Source organism: Dufourea novaeangliae, unplaced genomic scaffold, assembly GCF_001272555.1.
Source record: "Dufourea novaeangliae isolate 0120121106 unplaced genomic scaffold, ASM127255v1 scaffold101, whole genome shotgun sequence".
Classification (NCBI taxonomy): Eukaryota; Metazoa; Arthropoda; class Insecta; order Hymenoptera; family Halictidae; genus Dufourea; species Dufourea novaeangliae.
The window spans coordinates 3,992,192-4,011,054 of NW_015373989.1; the positions used below are offsets into that span (position 1 = coordinate 3,992,192).

Here is an 18,863-nt window from a genome sequence, read left to right on the forward strand (position 1 = left end):
CAGACACGGGGAATCATCTCTGATGGTTTTAGGGTCTGCACGGTGATCAGACCTAAGCCAGTGAATTCGTGTACGATTTTTCATCGGAAGGATAAACGGACCAGAGGGAGATCATCCAGGGCGGAGGGACACCACCGTTTGTCCTGCTCTCGATAGGGAGAGAAAGGACAACGAACTCTTGCTCGTGGACATTCTTAGCTCCCTGGGTACTCCTTGGTTGACCCAACTCCTCTCCGGGGATAGTCGCACGAAGCACAAATATACCGTGACCCGAGTGGGTTTCTTGTGGAGTTACGTGAACATCAACCGGGGACCATATCAGCCCGAAGTTTCACGGGAGTGGTGGTAACCCGGGGAAAATAGAAGACAGTGTGATAGGGGTTCCTAGGTGCGAAGTTTCTTTTTTTTTTTTTTGGTACGGTAGAGACCTAGGAACTCTAATCCCCCATTCGAGTATTCTCGAAGGGTGTGCATTGTCGATTACTGGAGTGGTTTCGCGAGGGAGAGACACCCCGGAACATGTCGGGAATCCGGATCAACGTGGAAGAGGCCTCCAACGACGAACACGAGGATTTCGTTCGAGACGTAAGTTCCTGTTGTCCAACGATTTTCTTTCTCTTTCTTGCTGTGTGTTCGACTCGCAGGTGTATACTCTTGCTGGCAGCGATTTCGAGGCGGCACACACGCGGTGTTTGGCTGCCGGTCGAAGAGCCGGTTGCATCGCGGAACTACGGACGCGCTTCTTTCTCTCCGTCTCGCTGTCTCTCGCTTTCTATTCGATGATCCTTCCGCCATCGGGAGGCCTCGATTCCCCGCGCGCAGATGTAACCGTGATTACACGACACTGATGGATTCGACAGACTTTCACGATCCGTGGTAGTGGGTCCTTGTTTGGCGGGAAACACCGCCGGACAAAAAAGTCTCATCCGCGAGGTGATCATCGATCGATGAAAAAGGAACTGGAACTTCGGAGAGATAATTAAATGGAATCGCGTTACGTTACTACAGGCCGACGTTTGCTTCCTCACGACCAGACACTTCGAATACCCGTTACATAAAATCTTCAATAAAATTTCGAGAAAGTCCGAGGAAAAATTTCACCAGATGTTATCTAACAGGAACTAGATTTTTCTGTGCCTAATGTTTCGCCGATAATTACAGAACGTTCGTGCGCACTGTGTATCGTTTGTTCTCGTTTCGGCGTCAAGTTTACCACGGAGAACGCGGTTCAACGATCGGCCGATTATACCGGGGAGGGGAACGATTCGTTATAACTCTCGGTGCGGTCTCGATAATCGAGTTGTTCTGGTATAAGACGGCGCGAACAACTTTAGGTTCACGGGCAATATACGCGTACGCGTATACCGTAACACACCGTTCACCGGGAATACTTAATATGCCTGACACCCATCTACGGTTTATGTAATGCAAAAACGAGCCGCCGTTGCGGCGACCACTTGGGAAACGAAGGACAATATTGTTCCCATATTATTTGTATAAGATAACAAATGAAAGTAATGCTGAAACTGAACCGTGTACAGATTGCAATAGGAATGGTCTGTGTGGAACAGTCTGTAGCTATCGTGAATCTGTGGAGATGTCTGACATAGGACGGTGCATATTCTACTGAATACTGGCTGAATGAAGAACAGGCAAAATTAGTAACCAGATGAAAGATCTCGTGTAATCTATGGTCTATTGTCTGCGGAATGAACATGTATAATTATAGAATAATATAATATTCCATGCTGAATAAACGTCATCAAGTTCTTATACACCTTTGCTGTATATCTGTTAGGCGAACAAAATCTCACCTTTTGTTCCAAAGTTTTCAAAGTCACCTTCAATTTTTTTATAACAAACCTACAATTTTTGTACGCCCATCTTTTAGCGGATACTGAGATTATAGTAGTATATTATATACCAGTATCAGAATATTTTATTTCTGTGGCTCTTGATCATTCGAAAATGTATGAAAAGTATTATTATTTCTATGTAGATCTTATTATCGAAGAACTTGCCCACCCCTGATATAGATGGTTGAAATTGCCTCTGACATAAAATATCGAGTTAACGGAAGGGACAGGTGTGCCACCATTTGATTAAACATTGATTGAGATTAAACTGAACTGACTCCAGCATAATAGAAAACGTCATCGGGATCGCGTTGCTGTTGACTTGTCTGAAAAGTAGCCAGTTTCTCCTGGCCTCTAGCGGGGTCTAAACTTTAAACGCGGTTTCCTAGCCAGGATTCCTGGTTATTACGTCGAAGGAAAAAGGACAGGCTGCCACGCAGCTAGACGAGTGGGCGTCGTGCAATAAAAGTAGATTGTACGTCTCGCTGAAAAACGATTTCCATGGTTCTGTGGTAGCTCCGGGTTGAATCTCGGGTAGCTGTTAAGCAGCCACCTGTAGGCCATTTCTCACATTCCCGTTTCATAATTCCTTCGCGTCCTATCGTTTACGACCTTAGCCGAGACAGCCCCGCACGTAGGAGCTGCGCGCCGGCCGAAGCTCGCGAATAATTTTTTTAAACGGCTCCTCCCCACCCCAAGCTCGCCCGATCGGCTTTATCCGAGGGAATTTACGACCAGGAACGGAGCCGAAAGTAAACGATGACTTTATAATATTTAAAGTTTCTACAGGCTCTCCGGGGGGACTTTGATCGGCACTCCAGATTTACGAATCATGTACAAGTAGGTCCAAAGTCACAGCAACTGTTCAGAATTTGTTTTCGCGAAAATTCAACAACACCAGGAATATCGTCAATATAAATTAAATTTCTTTTTTCGTTCCTTAATTGACGGACCGTGGAAGGTATTTGAATCAAGGACGCAGGAACGTTTGCTAACGCAATCAGACTTTCTAACTTTTCGATCAGTCGAACGATTCTTTCTTCCGATTACAACAGGTCGTATCAGCACATTTTCTATCCGAACTAGCTACCCAGAATTTTAATACCCGACCTGCTAATCATCTTCTACATTCAGGAACCTCTTTCCAAAAGTTTCACTGAAAACTAAGATTAATAGGAAACATAGTTTCAGTAAATATCATCGAGTACGCATACTTTGCAACGGCCTGTACATCATCGACGCAGCGAACCATTTCAGCGAGAGGGGGAATTATCCTGATTTATGTACTGCGTTCACCTTGTACAGTTTCGGCAGTGAAACTCGCGTTACCGGACAGAAAGCGAATCGTTTCCGAAAGGTCAAAAAATAAAGGAAAAAACGGCTGCTCGGCAGACACGGCTTGCTCGCGCGCCCGATCGTCGGATAGATATCGATCATCGATCGACATGTGTTTGCCGTGTACGGTCGCGAGGGGATGTCTTGTAAACGCGAAACTGCATACAAGCGAAGTGGAAAACGAAGGTTTGGGTCGTTTTCAAAGGGAGATTTCGTCGCCTCCGTTATCGATCATTCGCCCTGACAACGCGCCGGTGTTTCGCGGAACTGCGACCGCGATCTTTTGATCTCGGGGGAGCGCGATCTTTCGCGCGCACCTACAATTTAGAAGGCGTGGAGGCGCGTGTTTCATCATCGGCTTCTAAAGCGGGGATCGTGATAGTTACATGTGCGTGCACCAGAGACTTCAGGGTTGGACTATTATCCAGTCGAGTGGAACGCGTTGATCGCGGGCTTAATCATGCACAACGCTATTCCGAACCGAAGTATTGAGAGCAACATGGCGGTGAAGCGATTGAAAATCTTTTAACCCTTTAACGCCTAAACCAGACATGACGAACGTATGACACACGTGCTAGTGGTGGTACCTATGAAAATTTTGCTGGCACGTGATATACCGGTGATATTTTATGCAATTATAAATTATTCTGACTCTTTTTTCAATTGTTTTAAACTAAGGAAACGAATAAGAAATCTCATTAATATATAATTGATATCGATTTTTACAGGTTAAAGTTCATGAAATTTTATGTTAATTTTCAAAATTCATTCAGTACAAGTCTCCAATAATTATTTCTTTTATTAGATTTATCTCTATTAAAAATTGCTCGACACGTCAGCAACTAAATAAATATTGTTTATAAATTTTTGGAACGCGCATTTACAAAGGATCGCCACTACTGGCCTAGACCTTGTGATTATACTATTCTGTAGAGTTAAATACAGGTGATAATACAGTCCAAGCAAACATAACGCAGCGTTTAATTTCTTTTTTAAATATTCGGAGGCACCCGAGGATTTATTTCCTACGTGTTGATTCTTTCGAAAAACGAAAGTTCCTATAGAAGATTCAGCTTCCGGGTTTTGCCATACATTTCGAAAGACACCGCGTGTATGCCAAAATCTCACCCGATGAGACGCTGTTTCGTGAAAAATAACAGCTTCACAACCGAAACATCAAAACTGGCCGGTAGCCTTCGCATGCCGGTGGCAGCATTTCAAAAATAAATAAATAAATAATCAACGATATATTTCCCTGGATGTCGAATTTTTAATTCTCCTGACCGTCCTTTATCTCGCGGATGCGACCAGAATGGCCTTCGTGTCACGGGAACAAGAATAGCTTGCGCCATCGTTCAACGGTAGGGAAATATAGCGATCCGTACAGGATGGAAGGATCCAGTGTGGCCCTGGCGGATTAGAGTACTAATTAATCAGTGTGCGAAAACAATTTTCAGTCGTTGACCTTAAGAGACCACGCAGCTACCGCGTCGTTGGATTTCACTTTCCGCCTTGATGACTCGAACGCCGAGCCACGAGAGGCTCGTTTATCTCTGGGACGGGAGGAATACGTTCGTCGACCAGATGACGGATCGTTACGTGTGCGGTTTAGGAAAGCTCTAGGGTAACATTAACGGGAGACCGCTAAGAGGGAAACGTCTGCTCACAAATCGGCCGAATCTCTTTTCGAACCAAGGTCCAATTATCGGGTCACACACTACGTAAGAGACATGGCGGCGGTTTTGTTTGGTCTAAGATCGAATCAGTGAAATTGATTTTGTAATGTAGAGTGCTTTCTCCTGTTGCATGCAAATTACTTTCGCGGGGGGGGGGGGAAAGAACGCGACAGGATCGCGATAATTTATGCGACATTTGTATTTTGTATGGGTTACGATAGAAACTGGATGGTCCTTTTTGATGATTATTCCCATGAAAAGTGACATTCTCGTGGTTCTGACATGACTGCTAGATAGCTGGGAAACAATTTTCCATTCGACAAAGGACAGAATCAAGTTTCTAGGAATCATTGTATAGTTGTATTTAATATGGAATTACCTTACGCACGTGCTGCTCCAATTTCAGCGTTAACAGAGTGATCGGTAAGAGCAAGTTCACGAAAAAGGAAGTAGTGGAAAACGATTCGAGTAATAATAAAGATTACATTAACTTCGTGAGTAAGTAAAAAGGAGCGATTTTATTGAAGCGGTCAATATGCGGACCTTGATCCTCGGAAGTGATACGGATCTAGACCCATAACAGTTTACTTCGATCATTCTCATGCCGGGAATATAATTTTGTACCGCTCGACAACGCTGTAATCAAGCCCTCAACGTCTCCATTAAGTGCACCGTAAATTGACACTTATCGTGCAGGATCTAATGTTCCTTCTTACGCACTGATCGCTATCGCTTCCACTTGGGCGTGTCGGTTCCACCGCCCAGTCGAAAGAACCGAAATCCCGATGACTAAACGATGATGACACAGAGAGACGCTAAAATTCCTAACCATCCTGGTAATTACGTAATTCACTCTTACGCGACTTGCCGGTTTATCGAGGAGACATTCCGTTAGGTTACGTGATAGATACAATGTGTGTCAAACTTTCATTCCGTATACCAAAGTACCGTGACAATTTTTTTTTTCTACCCAAAAAATCAGTTCCTCGTTCACCGAGAGGGTGAACCTTGTTGGCCAACTATCTCATCGATCTTCGAATGGAATACGGCCGAACGTGTCTCGGAAATGGCTCGTCGAAAAAAGAAACAATCGTTTCCAATGATCCCACAAGGCTCGCTGTGTCGAGATACATGTACATTGCGTTATCCTTGCCCGCGTCATCTGCATAAGGACTCGATCTGACGGATCGTGACACATTTGTCGGACCTGGCGCGTTTGTGAACGATCGACACCATATTAGATAAATCATTTAACGTGTCGACGATAGGGGACAGGCGAAAGAAGGCGAGACAGATGCAATGAGAAAGGCAAACTGTGTAACACGAGCGCCTCGTTTAGCCCGGTGGCACGCGAGTCGGACGTAATTCCGCGCGGTGTCGCAATTTCGGGGCGCCGCCGCCACGGCAGATTCTTTATTTACGTTGTAAATGCAAATTGGCCAGAGGCGGTGTCGGTTCCGAACGACCTAGAGAAGGTTTCTCGGAGCAAGATCCTGTGGAACGCGCGCTCGTGATATTTCACGTCGATGACTGGAGAACGTGACGCGACGATGCGTTTGGCTGTTGCACACAAACCTGGGAGGATTTCATCGTACGTTTAACTGTATTTTTACGAATGCAAAAACGGCTAATACCGTGGTCACAGCTTGCAGGTTAACGGATGAAAAAAAAGTGCATTCTATCGACGATAAAATGGTAAATAAATACCTGTAACTTGTGCCTCGATCTCGGTTCGACTAATAACATTAATCCACCGTTTCAGCAACCTATACTTTATCGTAGGAATCGATCGACTCGTGACAGCGTAGACTGAGAGACGCGCGTCAATAATTTGCAAAACAGAATTGCCCGGGCGTTATGAAATCAATATATTCTCGGCTCGCTTTATTTATAGCTTCGATCGGGGTTCGTTGATTTATCGAAGCCTCGCGTCGGCTTTTCGCGGGAGGAAAATACCGGCTGGAATCGATCGGTTTCGTGGATCGACGGGGCTTGTTCGATCTCGGTGACTGACGCTCCAGGCTATACGGGGAACGATAAATGAACGTTGGCTCGCGGTATTATCGACGCCGATAGCGGTAAATCTTATATATGTATACACGTTCGGCGTCCCGCTGACTCGCTCCTAAGCGCGTGGCTCGAATTTTGCGCAAGGAAAGAAAGCGAACGAAAGTTCGGCGGACACGAATGAGTTTCGGGGACAGCCTCCGTGTCAAGAGGCTTGTTAAACGGGCGAAAGTTTTGTTTACGCGTAGAAATCGAAAGGCGGACAATCTTTACCTTATAATAATAGTAAGCACCGAAGAACAGACCTCGAAGAAAGGTGACAAATTCAGAGATACGAAAATAAATAAGAGAAAATAAAGAATAATTAAAAACGAAGCCTGAATAGCGATTTAGCCAAGTTAAAAACCTCCAAGAAATTGAACGAAGAATCGATCTGAGAGCGTAAAGCATCTCATAAACAACGCATCGGAAATATAAACGACATCCTCGAAGACCGGCAATTAAAAGGAATTCTTCTATATACAGCCAATTAGAAGCTCGTGAAAACTGAGGTTCCAGCGTTAAAATGGTCACTAGCCATAGAGGAAAATGGTAGCGTTGCGCTGCCGGAGTTAAATCTCTCGTTACACTTGACGAAATAGCCAGCGGCGATACTGGAGGGTTTCCACCGAAGGCTAATGAAGATAAACGAGTATATACAGCGAATTCTTCGACGGATCGTAAAGGGAACGCGAAGGAGTAGTCGAGCGTGCAAATCACAGGGACTAATTAAATTTCCGCTACTAGATCCCCGATGACATAACGCCGACGAGCCTCCTCGAGTGGTTCACGACTCACCCGGAAAGGTGGAACTGAATTGTACGCGGAACCGGAGGTTAAAATGTTCGCTCGCGTACCTAGCAATTTCGCAGCCCACGAGATGTTATCCACGGCGAATGGGAAGGCGTTTCGTGGTATGGTGGCGTGAAATATCTGATACGCGCCCACTGCAATTATCGATGACGAAGGACATGAGACAATACAGAGATATAACATATTATTCGAAATTTCAGCGGAAGTTAAAATGGACTAGGTCTATTCGGAGGATTGACAGAACCCTTTCAAAAGTAATTCAACGTAAGACAGTCTGTAACCATTAATGAGAATTTACTCCAGTTACCAGATTAAAATCGATAAAGGTTCAAGGAATACGGACAAAACGTTCGAAAAGAATCTACAGTAAATCTTGGAATAGTTATCGTAGAGGGACACTACTTCCACACGTCAGAAATTTCAGGCCGAGCTTCAGTAGCTCGCCTTTGTATTTCGCCGATGGCCGACAAAGATTAAAAGCAGTAGTGGGGATGAAACAGAAACATTAAACGTAGAGATTTTTCCGAGCATTCATCGAGAATTTACTGTACCGCTCTCGGTTCCACTCGAATTCCAGCAAAAGTGTAAGTACGTTTGTTTAATAACCCCAACGATCATTTAACCGTAATGACGACCGCGATTTAATTATCCGAATAATAACTATTACGGTGATCGCTCCGAAACGTCCTAATGATCCCGGATACAATTAACTCTATAGCATCCTCTATACATCGATCAATCCTAACTTCCGTAGCGACATTACGCGATAAAGTCCCATCTCTGTCCACAGTTTTCTTTTTTCCCTCGCGTCGAGAGCGATCCCAGCGGCGAAGAAGCGTGAAAACTATAACGTAAATTGGCGTCTGTCTAAATGTCCTTCTCGCCTTCCTCTTTCCGTGCGTCGTCGAGGTCGGTCTGATTGCCAATTAGTAGATACCAGGTCAATTTGCAAGGAAAAAACGGCCGCTCGAAACGCCGGCAAAAGGTTTCTACGATGAATCGAAGTCCGATATATATTGTACATCAACGTGGTGAGGCGCCTTATTGGTAATCATCCGTCATTATCGGAGAACGCTTCTGTGCTCGTTAAGGCGATCGGAACGTTTAGCCTGTGATCGAATACAGCGTGGTACGATCAAGGTGAATCGATTCACCGATAAATTTCGTCGATCGTTTAAAACGACAGTGGCCATATTCTTAGACGTTGTTCCTTTAGTAAAGGTCTCCCTTCGATCGCAACGGCGGATTATTTTTCGCGTACGAACGCTTGGCAAACACTCGACTCGGCTTACCGGTTAACAGACGATCGGCGCGGCAGCGGGAGAACGAAAGTCCTCGGGTTACCGCGGCGTGAATCTTCGAGAGTTGAAAGGAAGAATCGTCCGTAGAAGAGGAAGAAAGCCGTTTCCTGAATCGGTCGGTGTGCATCGCCGCGTCTCCGTGCGCGCACACGTTCTCCTATTTACCTGTATGTACGAGTGTGCGTTCCGAGAGTTTTCACCGGGACTCTCTTTCAACCGTAACCCGCGGAACGAACTCTGTTATCTTGCGACGCGGTTACATGAACGACGAGGTCTTAAAACCGAAATGCGCCTCGCTGGAACTTACGCCTATAGGCGGTGTATTCGACTTCCGTGAATAAGGGGAACGCCGATACCCGTGAACTTTATTTGCAAATCTATGGAATTCGTGTTGTAACGATGGCCAGCGGTGGACCACAACTTTCTTACGGAGACTCTTTTCTAGAATTTCAAATAGGATTTTAAACACCGGGAAGTTCGTATGTATGGATTTCTATAGAAGATATACAGATCGTTTCAATTGAAAGAGTCTACTATTTTTGGTATTATTCGCAAGATGAGATTGCAGTAAATGGTACAGCGCAGAGCAGTGGGCAACGTAGGTCGTTGACGACCCAAGTGAAATCCTATTGTTCCCGGACTTTCCTCCGTATTCGTGCTTTTATTGAAAAAAGTTTTAAACGTTTGACTTAACGAAATATTATTTAATATGGTACAGGCTTTCGTGAGTATCTCAGAATTTTTTCAGATCTTTTTATGTCCTGAAACAGTAAAAAAACTAGACTTGGATATAAACAACCCAGTTAGCCTACGAAGTATAAAGAAATACGTTTGCCTGCGGAGGGTTAATAACAGAACACCGGACGACACGTTCCCAATGGTTATCCAATGTTCAAATATTTCATACGTCGACTTCTCTCAAGTCAACGCGGCGCCATACACGATTTAATAACCGATCCCGCCGATAAAACAAGATAATAGGACAAGATCGTAAACATTGGACAGTTGGTAAGATCGCGAAGCTCGACAGGAGGCATGCAGCCGATTTCACGAGCTGTAAAAAGCTCCCCTCGTTCCCGAATCCGTTTCGTAACTCCGTGCAACACGTTCGTGTTCGATTCAGAGTCTAGACTTTAGACGGAACAGAGTTGTTTCAAGGACTTTTCGTCGACGTGTCCGCGAAGTGTCGATTATAAATGATGCCAGATGATACGGATCGAACGCGAGAGGATTCGCCTAGCAGATGATCGCAATCGAACGACTCCGATTCTTTCTCAGCTCGGCGCGAGACCGGTAAACATAACGCGCGCTAGCGCACGGAGTGCAATAGTCGATATAATGAGCCAGGCACGTTGCAAAATATGTAGACGATCGCGCGGCAAAAGGGGGCCTTAGATTTATGTTTTCAGTGTGGCAACGTTTACCCGTGACGAGGATCGAGCCGCGAAAACCGGGCCGACTAGCGCGCGAAGATGCCGGAATGTGTCGAAACTCGCGCATTACTAAAATTATTGCCTCCTCATCTTTAATAGTGGTAAATAATAGGTTGCACGATTCATAAAATCGCTGCTTACTATGCGTCGCGAGACGTTGTTACATTCATTTTTTTCACTTCAGTTTTTCTCGCGAGGGAGGATACGGTCGATCCGGATCGAAGTGGTTACGTTCGCGCGCGATTTTGATTGCGTTCACCTTAACTAGCCTGGCCGGTGTAATGACTCCCTCTGATTGTTACCTGACACCGACGTAACTAAGGCGTTACATTATATCAACCGAGAGAACGTAATGTCGGCTGTTATTAGAGACATCCTTGAACGAAGTCTAGAGGGACAACGAGCTTTGTCTATGATAGGCACTGCGATCTGTCGGTCGAAAGAAACTCGAGTAAACTGGTATCTAACGTTTAATGGATCCGTGTGTTTTATATGGAGAGACATTGTAGTCGATGGAACAATAGAAATGTCAATGACAAAACTGAAACGACCTGTGCAGGTTGATTTCGCGTAATAAAATCGTGAGTAATGCGATACGAACGAGAGGTGATTTGAACGCGTGGCTAGGAGTAGAATCATCGGACGGCGAAATATTAAGGTCGACGTACACGGAAAGGGTGAACGCGCCGCGACAGTATAGAAAATCCGGTTTGCTCGATCGTAGGTGTGTCCAGGAAAAAAGAAGCTTACTGTCCAGACATCGGACAGCGTGCGTGGAGAGGGGGACTTGCACAGTTCTCTAGTCGGAGCTGGGAATCCCCGACTATAAAAGCATTCTTACATAAAGTACTCTGTTCATTTTCGACATTTAAGCGACGAAGAAAGAAACTGTTTGGAACTTTGAACCATCCGTGTATGGAGAAGGGATTGTATTTCTAAAGTTTCTCGCGACAAAAAATTTCAAAATCGAAGGTACGCAATAAGGGAACGAACCAGAAAGAAGGGACGAGTTCAAAAGGATCCGTCGACCGAACTCTTAGCTCTCAATTTAATTATTCCATTCAAACTGTCGAAAACCTTTCTTTCTTTAAAAATTCAAGAATACTACCGCCTCTATTAACATATTTATATATCGAAGCTCCATAGAAGGCGTACAATGGCCACAAATCAAAGACAAGGAAACATTTTCACGAACTACATTCCTATGCCCCTCGAGTCTCATTGACGAACGAAAGCCATCCGTGCCTCCGAATGAACAAGGTGAAACCACGGAGTCTGTTATCGGCTACCTTGTAACATATATCTTTTTATGATCATATGTTCACGCACCCGTTCGGACGATGTTCATTAGTGCCGCGCGCTAATCCGCGGCAAACCTCAAGCGTTCCGACTTGTAACGAGAAAACGTAGCCCGAGGGTGGTGGGTACTGACGTGTCCGTTCCCGGATGAATCTTCTCGATTCGCGCGCAATCGAACCTAATGCAACCGGTTAACGAATTAAATTGCTCCGAGTTAAATTCCAATCGAGTCACCGGCTTCCACTGGCGAACGGGAATTTTTGCATAAATGATCGGGACCGAGCAAACAAAAAGCGAATGGACCGGCAAAAAGAGACACGGACACTTCAGTCTACTTAAATTCGCCGAATCATGGTTATTTAAAAACCAGAAGAGAGTAATGCGATCCGGCAGAATGAGGCGAATATCGATTAACTAATGAATTTAATACTTCCTGATCCCACCATCCCGAAGGGGTTTTTTGTTTAACTTTGCTCTTTTCGACGATGATTGCTCACGACTCTGTCTTCCCGTTGTTAACACACTCGACCAACCTACCAAACACGGTGGGAAGACGATCGAGGCCAGAATAACTGTTCGAATCTCCCGCGCGCGCACAGTCCCGGAGAGAAATAAGCGGTCAGCGTAAAAAATCAAGAGTGTCGCATTACGTGGGCCCGGCACAGGTGCGGCGCTTCGAGGCTGACCACTGTATTGAATTCCACAAAAATTTTTCACGACGCCTCTCTTTGAGCGTCGGCCATTCTCTCCTTCTCGTTTCTGGGCCGAGCAACAGCGTCTCTATCTCCCACCGACAGGGCTGAGACCTCTCGTGTCGGGCAAAAATTTCGAGACATACCCGAGCGCCGCGCAACGAATACCTGTCACCGGCGACACAGCGCTCTGTCGAGTATCGGGATTCAGTTATGAAACTTCGGTTCCCGACGGATTCGTTGCCGTTCTACTTCTCCATTGTCTAGGATCTGTTGCGCCAGATGCAGGTCGCGGCATTTAATTTCAATATACTCGATGCAATTCAATCATTTTAAACTTGAAAATTCTACGATGAACAATATATCATCGAAAACATCCCTTCTCACAATAATCATTAGACGAACTTGGCCACAAGGTTAATCGAAGGGTTAACGATACCATGGTCGAAGGTTCCCGATCGATCTGCGTCATCGGATCGATCGGAATTGTTCGCAAAGATCAGCGGCCCGATCGAGCCGACGCTTTGCCCTCGGCCCTCGTTTCGTGCAAGTACCGGAAGATCGGGATCGGCAAAAATGCACCGGACAAGGCTGCTTCCACGTTATTCTCTGTGTATCGGCCACGCCCGGACAGGACGCATAAATCCTGTCTCGGACGGTCTCCGGGCCCCAATGCTGGGTTCCATTAGAGCCGATACACCTTCGATCTGGAGCATAGGCCCGCTTGAAAAACCGATCGCGCGGGGGGGGGGGGACGAAAAAGAAGGCAGAGAGAGAGACCTCGGACCTTGGGCGGCGGCCGGTGGGCAACGGCGAAGGTAGGCCACCGCGGTGCGAAACGCGGCTGATTTACGTGCGAAAATGGCCAATTAACCGGCGTAATCGGTGTGTACGCGCACGCGTACGTACGTGGTCAATGAGGGGGAGGTAGGGGGGGGAGAACTTCCAGTGTCAGAGAATCACGGAAATGGTCCGCAGGTTTGGCGCCTGGCCCTGAAAATGTTCGCGGCCGTGCACCTTGGGACCGTGCTTCGCTGAACCGAGGAAACGCGCAACGACGACGACAACAACGACGAAACGCAAAAAATAACGTAGAACGTTACCAGCAACGGGTCCAACAGCAGAATTCGAGAGTATATCGCGTCGTTGTGCAACGAGCAAACCGGAATGTCGAGAGACCGGGCCCCCGGCGTGGGCCCACTGGACCGACGAAATTCTTCCTTCGTGGAAAAGTGGGAGCGATCCCGAAACCACTCGTTCCTCTATACGTCATACTCGATTGATCCCAACTCGCGTGCGCAATCGTTGTGTTACAAAGAATGGACGATTGGTACCAATGATCTATCGTTCTAATGCCCTGGAATATCGTGAAGGGATACGACTCTCTCTTCTCTCTCTTTCTCACTACGGACAAGATTCTAGAAGGGACGACACGTGGTTTCGTTCGGTGCATCATCCGCCGTGTATTTCGTCGTCGTTGAAACAGACAATAAGGCTACCCGCAGATGGGACCAGGCTAGAACAATGAACGGGGTTGCGACACTCTTTAGAACGTTTGAATACAATGCTTTCTTACTCTCTCCCGGCTCATTGGCGCGCTTTATTATCGCGTAAAATCGCGTAAGCTGGGTTTCCAGTGGCGACGACGTTCATGTGGCTAATTAATTTCGCGACGTTTACATTTTTTCGACGTTTAAATTCGCGCGGTAGAGACCAGGGAAAGATGTGTCAGGGAACTCTAAAAGGTAATGGGCCGCGGAGGGTGTTCGGTTTTGCTTAAAATACACCGTTTTAAGTGGCCACTTAATCTGCTTATTGGTCAATCCCGATCGCTCGCGGTCGGTGCTCGCGTCGAACAGATGGAACGGCGATACCCTGGCCGCGTATAACTGCATGTAGAGTAATGTTCGAACGGCGACAGATAAACGACACGCGGTCGCAGGTGGAAGGACATGCGGGCGAAGGCAGAAGTGTAATCGGCGCGACATTATCGCTTATGCAATCAAAAGCTTCACGTCGATTTACGTTGGTTTCAGATCGAGGCGACGGCGGCCACGACGGCGGTAGCGGGTAGCCCGCTTTCCTGGCACATACCAAGGCCGTCCTTGGTCGGACGAAGCGAGAGGGACAGCGAGAATGGTAGCTGGGCTCATCATCATCTCCACCCGAACTCTCCTTCCCGGGGATCCACGTCCTCGCAAGGCTCGACCGCCAGTACACACGTAAGCGAGAGTCTCCACGTCCAACGAGATCACGATTGGGGATAGTCCAAGCAACGGAATTCATACGACGGACAACGAATTGTCTGACGAACGTAGACCTGACGGACTAACCGATTTACGGATCACGGTTCTTTTGTTCCGTTTATGTACTACCGACGAGCGGTGGAAATGCTCTCTCGGTGGAATAGCTGACTACTTGCCAGAACAACCGTCTTACACAACGAAACGAAGACATACTGCTACAGGTTTACGAGGATTTAGAGAAAACGCGAGTGCAATGGGTTTGTTGGATATCAAGTATGATTCTTGGAAAAGTTTTGAGTATTCCAAATCTGTTTTGGTAACGTTAAGGTCATTTCTGTTCGAACAAGGTTCATAGGATCGTCTCTGATCCCACGAACCCATCAGAAGTTGTCCAGCGTCATTTAAATAGGTTTGTATCTTCTTTGTATTATCATTAATGGAGCAACAGGACTCAAACTGCTGCACTGGAGTCTTCCAAGACTTTAGAAGTAATGTTAAACAGTTTGTACCAAAGGAGTATCACGATTACGAAGACCTCCTGGACTGTACAAGACGTTTCAGATTTCCCCGAAGAAATTTCTCACGTTACCGTGAACCACCGACAAGACTCCAACAAGGTTCGACGGTACATCAACTTTCACGACTCTCACACGTGTCCATAAATTCATCAATTACAATTTGACCGCGATCGTGTCGAGGAGGACCGCAGGCGTTTCGCGCGATTTCGACTCGAAAATTCGCTGACCGTTCGTTACATCGTCACCCTCGTCTGTTGCAGAGTGCCGCGTCGGGCACGTTGCTATTGACAGCTGCGAACCTGGCCAATCTCGCAGCTATTCATCCGCCCACGGTGACGGCGCCGAAACAGACGGACACCGCATCGGTCGCGAGCAGCACCCACTTCACCGTCGTGAACGGTCTAGGCAGACCCACCACCGTCTATAGGAAGTCCTGCTGCGCGAGACACCAGCTCACCGTGCTCGTATGCACGATGAGCTTCCTGTTCATGGTCGGCCTGCTTCTTGGGATCCTTTACATGGAAAGTGAGTATTCTCCAGTCACTGTTCCCTAATTGAAGAGCTTCCTTAGGTAGATTTGATCTTCTCGGAATTCGTGTCCAATTAGAACTGTTGTGACGTGGATGAGAGTTTACTGAATGGACACAAATGAATTTGTGTATGTCTTATCACACATTGTCTTCATAAGTTCGAGCCAAAAGATTCGTGGTTTCTATAATAGTATTTTGTTAATATATGTTTCAAGATTTCTTTCTAATAATTAACCATTGTACACTAAGTTGTACAGCATACAAAAACTGATCATCATCTTCATGGTCTTCTGGAGTCCAGTGGTAATGTTCTTACCACGCACTGAAATCACCAGAGCGACGACTTTACGAATGTTCACGGTTCTGTTACACTAGGTTTGACACAACTATGTTAAAATTCTGTATTTGATTAAAACTGAGCTCTTCAATTCCTCATTAACGTCGCTGTGTTTAAATGAATCCTCCACCGGTCTCCGTGTTATTTCCTTTTGGTTCCAGTGAGAATTCGCGACAAGTATCACTAGGCCGAAGCCGAGGTTAGCAGTCGGGTGACCGTGGACGTTTGGATCTACTGCGAGACAGCGAACAAAACGGAAGAACACGCGGACAACGAAACATGGGGACCGTAAATCGTTCCCCTAGTAGACGCGGATGAACTGAAACCGAACGTCCCTGATCAGAAGCGACCGATTTATTCGTATTATACCACTGTACATGTATATTCTGACCACTTAGAGCGTTAGGGTAAAAAAAAAAGCTCGATTAGACGTTCTCGATTCGAGATAATGTTTCAAAGGCTGTATTGCACCGTGTTCGACGTGCGGTACGTGAAAACTCAGTAATTACATTCATGTAATGAACTTAGTTTTAGTATGCGCGGATACACAGATAGCTCAACGCGGATCCTATCTCGTTGGAGCCCTCGAGTATTCCACGTGAGGGCTGGCGAGCCCTCTAACTTCGACGAGTATTGTAGAACCTTTATATCACCATGTTTCCTTTCTCTTTTTAAATAAGATTCGATGCGTGTATAGGCTACAGCTTTCTCGTTCCATTCGGATCGGTTCTCCCCGAACGATCTTGAGATCGTGAACAAAGCCAATGGAGCGATTCGAACAGAGTTAAGTGGAGAACCGACACGATGCAGTTGTAACGCGTTAGATGGTTACGGTATCGTCGTTATCAACGAAATTTCGAAAGTCTCGTGCGCGAGACACACATAAATAGTACTTCTTCGATTAACGTTGACGGACAGTGAGGAGCAATCGACGAGGCGGGAGTAAGATATAAGCGGATGTTAACTTAGGGATCGTTATTTAATTGTTACTAACAAAACGCCTGAATCAAACCTGGATTCCGTCGGGGTGTCGTTCTAGGAATTGTACGGAAAAAGCAACGAGGAGCGATCGCGCCGGTCGCTTTTCGCAACTGTGATATTACTTGCGTATTAATTAATCGTCGATTCAACAAGAAACTGTCAAAACCATAAGGAATGAGAACGTTGTTTTATTTCACCTGTTCCCTATCCTCGCCCGGATAAATAAAACGTATGTGAAATCACTAACTGAGCATGACTTGTCAATAGTAAAAATATACTTTGGTCCAGTATTATATTGGTTAATAAATGAAATTAAGAAATTACAAACCCTAAAATTCTCATGCATAGTCTTAAAAGTACTCACCTCCAGTTCCTGCAGGGTCTGAGTCCATCTATAATTCGGCAGGTCCGCGCCATTTCCACTATTAGGCCTAAGTTTGTTCTTTTCTTTCTCATCCTCTTCTTCGTCCTCCTCCATGTTCTCCTCCTTCTTCTTCTCAGCATCAGCATTGTCACCGCTAGGCCCAGGAACTGCGGGTGCTTCTTCCTCTGTTTTCTAAGACAAGAGGACAAATAAAATTAAGAAGAATATACATATGCACGAATCATAGTCAGCAGTATTAAACAAACCTTATTTATTTCTTCTTGTAACTTAGCAGCCTGTTCATCTGTCAGTTCGACAATCTTAGATTCAAAATTAATTTTTTCCTCCTCATCCTTCTCTTTTCGCTTCTTCTTTTCCAACGCTTCTTTGTGTCCGGATGTTGTTCTTTCAATGACAGCTTTTGTACGAGCAGTGGGTACATGTTTTTCGAATGTATTAAGGAGAAGCTGAAATATAATAGAGGCAAAGCATCTATAACTATACTACGTATTTCACATGTTACTAATATCACAGATAAGGTGTAATATGTAACATTATTGTCTATGGCTGACAAAGGATTTACCTTTTCCGCACCATTTACGCCGCCACCCGTATAAAAATCCGTTTTTCTCGCGAGGAAATTGAAGATCGTGTCTAACAGCTGTGAATCAAACAATGGTTTTTTTTTAAGTAATTCGTGACTTATTCTCAAATTAACGTTGATCACACGAATGAAACATAACCTAAACCGGCAAACAAACAGTCACTCACATCTTGTACACCACCTTCGTGCTGCTGGGCCAAAGCCAACAACATCCCGTCGAACCTTTCCTTATCATTCCACATTGTTCGTCGAGTTTCACACAAAAACGAACCTCAAATCACTGAATTACACACGATAAACGTTTCTCACTGACGTTAAAAAACAGCGTACCTTGTTACCACACCTCGTTTCCAGTGCGAAACATCTCGAATTATCGACCAAACACGCTTACGAATGGTACACGTGGTGCCCTCTGACATACTGCGAACTCATCGCTAGAGAAATAAGGCTAGTGATCTATAGATCATCTTTTTCATCTATACAAAATAATAATTAAATGTAATTATATTCATTGTACTCGAATAAAATTTCTATGCACGAAAAACTTCTATAAGTGATTAGTTTTATTTATGTTACTGGAGGAGCTATCGGATCAATGAAATTTAACGAATAGATCAGTGATCGGCAACCGAGGCAGATTTATCGCAGACATATTTGCGTATTGGGATTCTTGAGTTTGACGAGCGCTGAGTTACCCATCACTGGAATAGATTGCAGCGCCAAGAGAAACGTTGTCGTTACGTGAAACGATAATTCTTCACGGTCGCTCTTTGATACGTTCATCGTTCATCGAATGATGCAATAAAACGCGATATCACTTGCAAAACACTCC

General features: G+C 45.5%; 2 protein-coding genes across 2 annotated transcripts in view; one reads left to right on the forward strand and one right to left on the reverse strand.

The window, feature by feature from the left end:
- The window catches only part of LOC107187762 (nuclear migration protein nudC), an 85,967-nt gene extending 67,604 nt beyond the window's left edge, over positions 1-18,363 (reverse strand). Inside the window, exons 1-4 of the mRNA XM_015575927.1 lie at positions 18,199-18,363; positions 18,011-18,088; positions 17,694-17,894; positions 17,428-17,619 (exon numbers count right to left, since the gene is read on the reverse strand). Of these exons, the coding sequence (XP_015431413.1) occupies positions 17,428-17,619; positions 17,694-17,894; positions 18,011-18,088; positions 18,199-18,273 (546 nt within the window). The 5' untranslated portion in view covers positions 18,274-18,363. The remainder of the gene's footprint in view (positions 1-17,427; positions 17,620-17,693; positions 17,895-18,010; positions 18,089-18,198) is intronic.
- Positions 520-16,269, forward strand: LOC107187764. Its single transcript, XM_015575928.1, has 4 exons — positions 520-585; positions 14,488-14,673; positions 15,476-15,740; positions 16,244-16,269. The coding sequence occupies exons 1-4, from the start codon at positions 520-522 to the stop codon at positions 16,267-16,269; spliced, it is 543 nt and encodes a 180-aa protein (XP_015431414.1).
- Positions 18,364-18,863: the final 500 nt, after the last annotated feature.